This window comes from Triticum aestivum, chromosome 2B (assembly GCF_018294505.1).
Source record: "Triticum aestivum cultivar Chinese Spring chromosome 2B, IWGSC CS RefSeq v2.1, whole genome shotgun sequence".
Classification (NCBI taxonomy): Eukaryota; Viridiplantae; Streptophyta; class Magnoliopsida; order Poales; family Poaceae; genus Triticum; species Triticum aestivum.
In genome coordinates this window covers 508,821,049-508,824,838 of record NC_057798.1, presented here as the reverse complement: position 1 = coordinate 508,824,838, position 3,790 = coordinate 508,821,049, and the positions used below count along the sequence as shown (strand labels likewise).

The 3,790-nt window shown below is 43.0% G+C and overlaps 1 protein-coding gene and 1 pseudogene across 1 annotated transcript; both read right to left on the bottom strand.

The window, feature by feature from the left end:
* Positions 1 to 958: 958 nt before the first annotated feature.
* Positions 959 to 2,141, bottom strand: LOC123045727 (cytochrome c oxidase subunit 3-like; annotated as a pseudogene).
* A 595-nt stretch (positions 2,142 to 2,736) lies between these two features.
* LOC123045729 (60S ribosomal protein L5, mitochondrial) lies at positions 2,737 to 3,328 on the bottom strand. Its single transcript, XM_044468908.1, has one exon. It carries the CDS (start codon positions 3,308 to 3,310, stop codon positions 2,741 to 2,743), a length of 570 nt encoding a protein of 189 aa, XP_044324843.1. The 5' UTR covers positions 3,311 to 3,328; the 3' UTR covers positions 2,737 to 2,740.
* Positions 3,329 to 3,790: the final 462 nt, after the last annotated feature.

Genomic DNA, 3,790 nt, shown 5'->3' with positions numbered 1-3,790 from the left:
GGAATAAGTACCTATCCCTTATGGGAATCGAACCCGTGTCTTCGACATGAAAAGACGATGTCCTAACCTCTGGACGAAAGGGACCAAAAAGTTATTTTTCATATACTTAAGAGAAGAGAAGTGGTTCCTTTTCTTTCTATACGAAATGCTTGATGCACTTATTGAATGGAAACTTGAATTGAGAGAAAAGGTGTGCTACGCTTCTTCATTCTCGTAACTCAATCAATATCAAGAACATAAAGAGTTTGTATAGAGATGGATTTCTCTTCAGTTCCAAGACTTTTTTTTTGAATGGCTCGTGTTGCGCTAGTGACACGAGGGTAAAATGCTCGAGTTGGCTTGCTGACTCGAGGAGGGAAAGGCTCCATTTGCTTTAGTGAATGGAGGAAGAAACAACCATAGTAACTATCTATGAAATTGATTGATGGATATGAGAGTGGTGCAAGACCGGGACAGAGGAACCATAGGAATGTTATGTCAGGTTCCTTGCTCACTTCTCAAGCCCAATATCATTCCTCCAACTCGGACTTTCATGCTAGAATTAAGAACCCCCCTAAACAATGACAGCGTACCGAGCGGGCCCTACGTCTATCGGGGAGCTCAAATCCTCACTAGAGTGAGGCACGTCTCGATCAATACATCTCGAATCTAAAGATAGAATGTTATTGTTATGCTGTCCCCACTCTGGAGTATGATTGACCATATCATCCAGCGAGTGGTCTTAAGCACTCAGTGCATCCATACTGAACTCGAATGTGCACGCTTCGGAAGAGAAAGTAATGCGAACTACTAAGTGTTATGCCGGCTTGGCCCGATCAAGACTTCTATCCCTCAGAAACTGTCTCGCGTCTTATCCGTGTGTGCGGTTGAGGAAATTGGACTTCGTATTCTTCCTGGGCCTGGCTCGGCTGGAATCTACAATCTACACCTCTCCAAACACAATATCTTGAGTACCCGGAGAAGTTCTCTTTGTCTTCGAGCTTTTATTCCTCAATCCACTTATTCGTTCCCTTCTTTCATATACCTCCCCACCAATAGATAGAGACAAATGGGAATAACCGAACCACGTCTACAAAATGCCAGTACCATGCAGCTGCTTCAAAGCCAACGTGATGCTTCTAGGTCAGATGACCAAGATATTGGCGAATACCACATACGATCAAGAAAAGAGTACCTATAATCACATGAAAACCATGAAAGCCAGTTGCTAAGAAAAAGGTAGAACCATAAATACTATCCGAAATAGTGGAGGGTGCTTGGTAATATTCCATTCCTTGAAAGCCAGTGGATACTAGAGCCAGTGAAACGGTTGCTACTAAAGCGTAAACTGCTCGTTTTTCCTTCCCCGCGACTATAGCATGATGAGCCCAAGTTACGGCAGCTCCGGATGAAGGGAGAATAGGGGTATAAAGAAGAGGGATTTCCCAAGGATATAAAACCCCAATCCCTTTTGGGGGCCAAATACCTCCGATCTCTACCGTAGGTGCCAAAGAAGAATGAGAAGAAGCCCAAAAAAAGCAAAAAGGAACATAACCTCCGAGACTATGAAGAGAATAGAACCATATCGAGGTCCTAATTGTACAGCTTTTGTATGATGCCCTTCCAACGTGGATTCACGTAGAACATCCCGCCATCATACGAACATGGTATAAAGGATAAATATTAGGCCCAAACTGAGAAGTGTTGCACCCCCTTGAAATGAGTGCATGTACATCACACCTCCTACGGTGGTTGCCAAAGCTCCGAGTGAACCCGAAATAGGCCATGGACTTGGATCTACCAAATGATAAGAATGCCTCTGAGATTCAATCATAAACCACTTTGCCCCGGTTGTATGTAACCCCCCCTTCACCCCCATCCCCTAAAGTGGTAAAGAGGGAGGCTCTTTTTTGTCTCATTAGGACAAACAAATAGGAAGGGATAGTTCTTTCATTGCATTGATAGAAGTGAGACTATCAAAAGATCTCTCTATTATTTAGAGAAAAGAGTTGGCGTGGGTTCTACCAACGAAACGAAGAAGTTTTTGATTGGTCTTTATCATTCGGAACCCTCTCCGTATTAGTAAGAAAAACACACCCAGACTCTGACTTCAATGGTGGGAACAACCTCAGCACTCCAGCGTGAACATGAACAATCATTCTATGCAAAATTTCATGTATGATAGTGGTTGATCCCTCGGGAGTGACATTCGTTACTTTGGATTGTGTTCACGCGGTGATCTTCTCTCTTTCCAAGAGTACTACCCTTTACGTAGTCTATGTCTGGGGAGACAGGTGCAGTAGAGAGGTCCCCCACTTTGATTCCTGTCCCGTTAGCATCTCCGATCCGAGAGTTGGGATGACTCCGTTGGTTTCGGTTGGGAGCCGGACGGTAATGGACCTACAGCCCTTGCCTGTGGACTAGCTACAGAGCTAACCTTTGTTCTATTGGTTTGGTGGTTGCTACCAAGACGATTTCTTTATGCCCATCAAAGAACCTCAAGATGCTAATCCACGAAAAATGATACGATAAATGCGAAAGAACTCAACTGCAGAACGAGGGCGACCCGTGAAAATACCTCGGTTTCTTACTCGTGCCATTGAACTCTTTCTTGGCAACTTGGACAACTTATAATGATGTTTGTCCCGCATATCAGATGGAAGATCGGGTTACAAAATTAGAAAGCTTTCATCTCAATTCATATTTAGCCGCGAACAATCTATGTTTGTGATGTCGTATATTTCGTCGCTTCTCCGGCATCTTACTTAGTTTCCCCCTCATCTTTTAGCAAAAAGCCGCTCCACAGTAGTAAAGTCTCATCTTTTGTATTGGCCGAAGTGACAATAGTCACATTGAACCCTCGAATATGCTTGAAGATCTCGAAATGATCTTCCAGTTCCGGGGAGAATTCGCAAAACTCCATTTCCATAAAGAATTTGATGGAGTTTTCCCGTATTTCGACCGGAGAATCCAACATAGACATTACTGTAAAGATTCTGACCAAAAAATGGTACATTCCATGCCCTCGGAGAACGCTTTGTCGTGCAAAGTCACTGACATATCCAGTGTCTTTTTCGGACCCCAAGAATGGATTGGATCGAAACGACTTTCCTGCTTGAAAATAGGGGCCCCTTTGTGTCTGTATGAATCTCTGACCGCACAAAATCTCCATAGCCAATTTTCCAAATTGGATTCTGAAATCAGAGGCAGCTTTTGGTACTAATCTTATTTCAAACAATCCAGGAACTTCCATAACATTGGCGTGATTCAGTTTGAGCAACAGATCCTGACGTAATACATCTTCGTAATGAAAATGGAGTGGAAACATCATTGCTTTTCCGCTTTTTTTGAGAATGAGCATTGTGAACTATCCGCTTCAAAAAGGATAGTTGATCGAACCGAAACCAACGTCAAGTACGAGTTATTAAGCGCCGAATCAAAAAAAGTGTACTTCCTTTACGCTTGATGTAGGATTTACCTATTAATATGAAGTTCACTCTTCTGCTGACTTGAGTCCCGAAGGGAAGCGACTGATTTCCAATTCTTCTTTGCTAGTGCTTGACTCCTGTGGAATTCCATTAACAAGCTTAAAAGAAAGCCTTTTATTTGGTTTTTGAGATACTAGTTATTTATAGGTTAAGTTCGATATTTCACTCCGTGGGCCGGCTAATTAATTCAAGTAATTCCTGGAGGGGAATCAATCGAAGAGATTGCCTGCCCATGCTACAATTCCTTACTCAAAAGGACTAGAGTGCTAAGCAGCCTTCCCGGCACCACCACTATAATGAATGGCTCAAACAAATAGGAGATG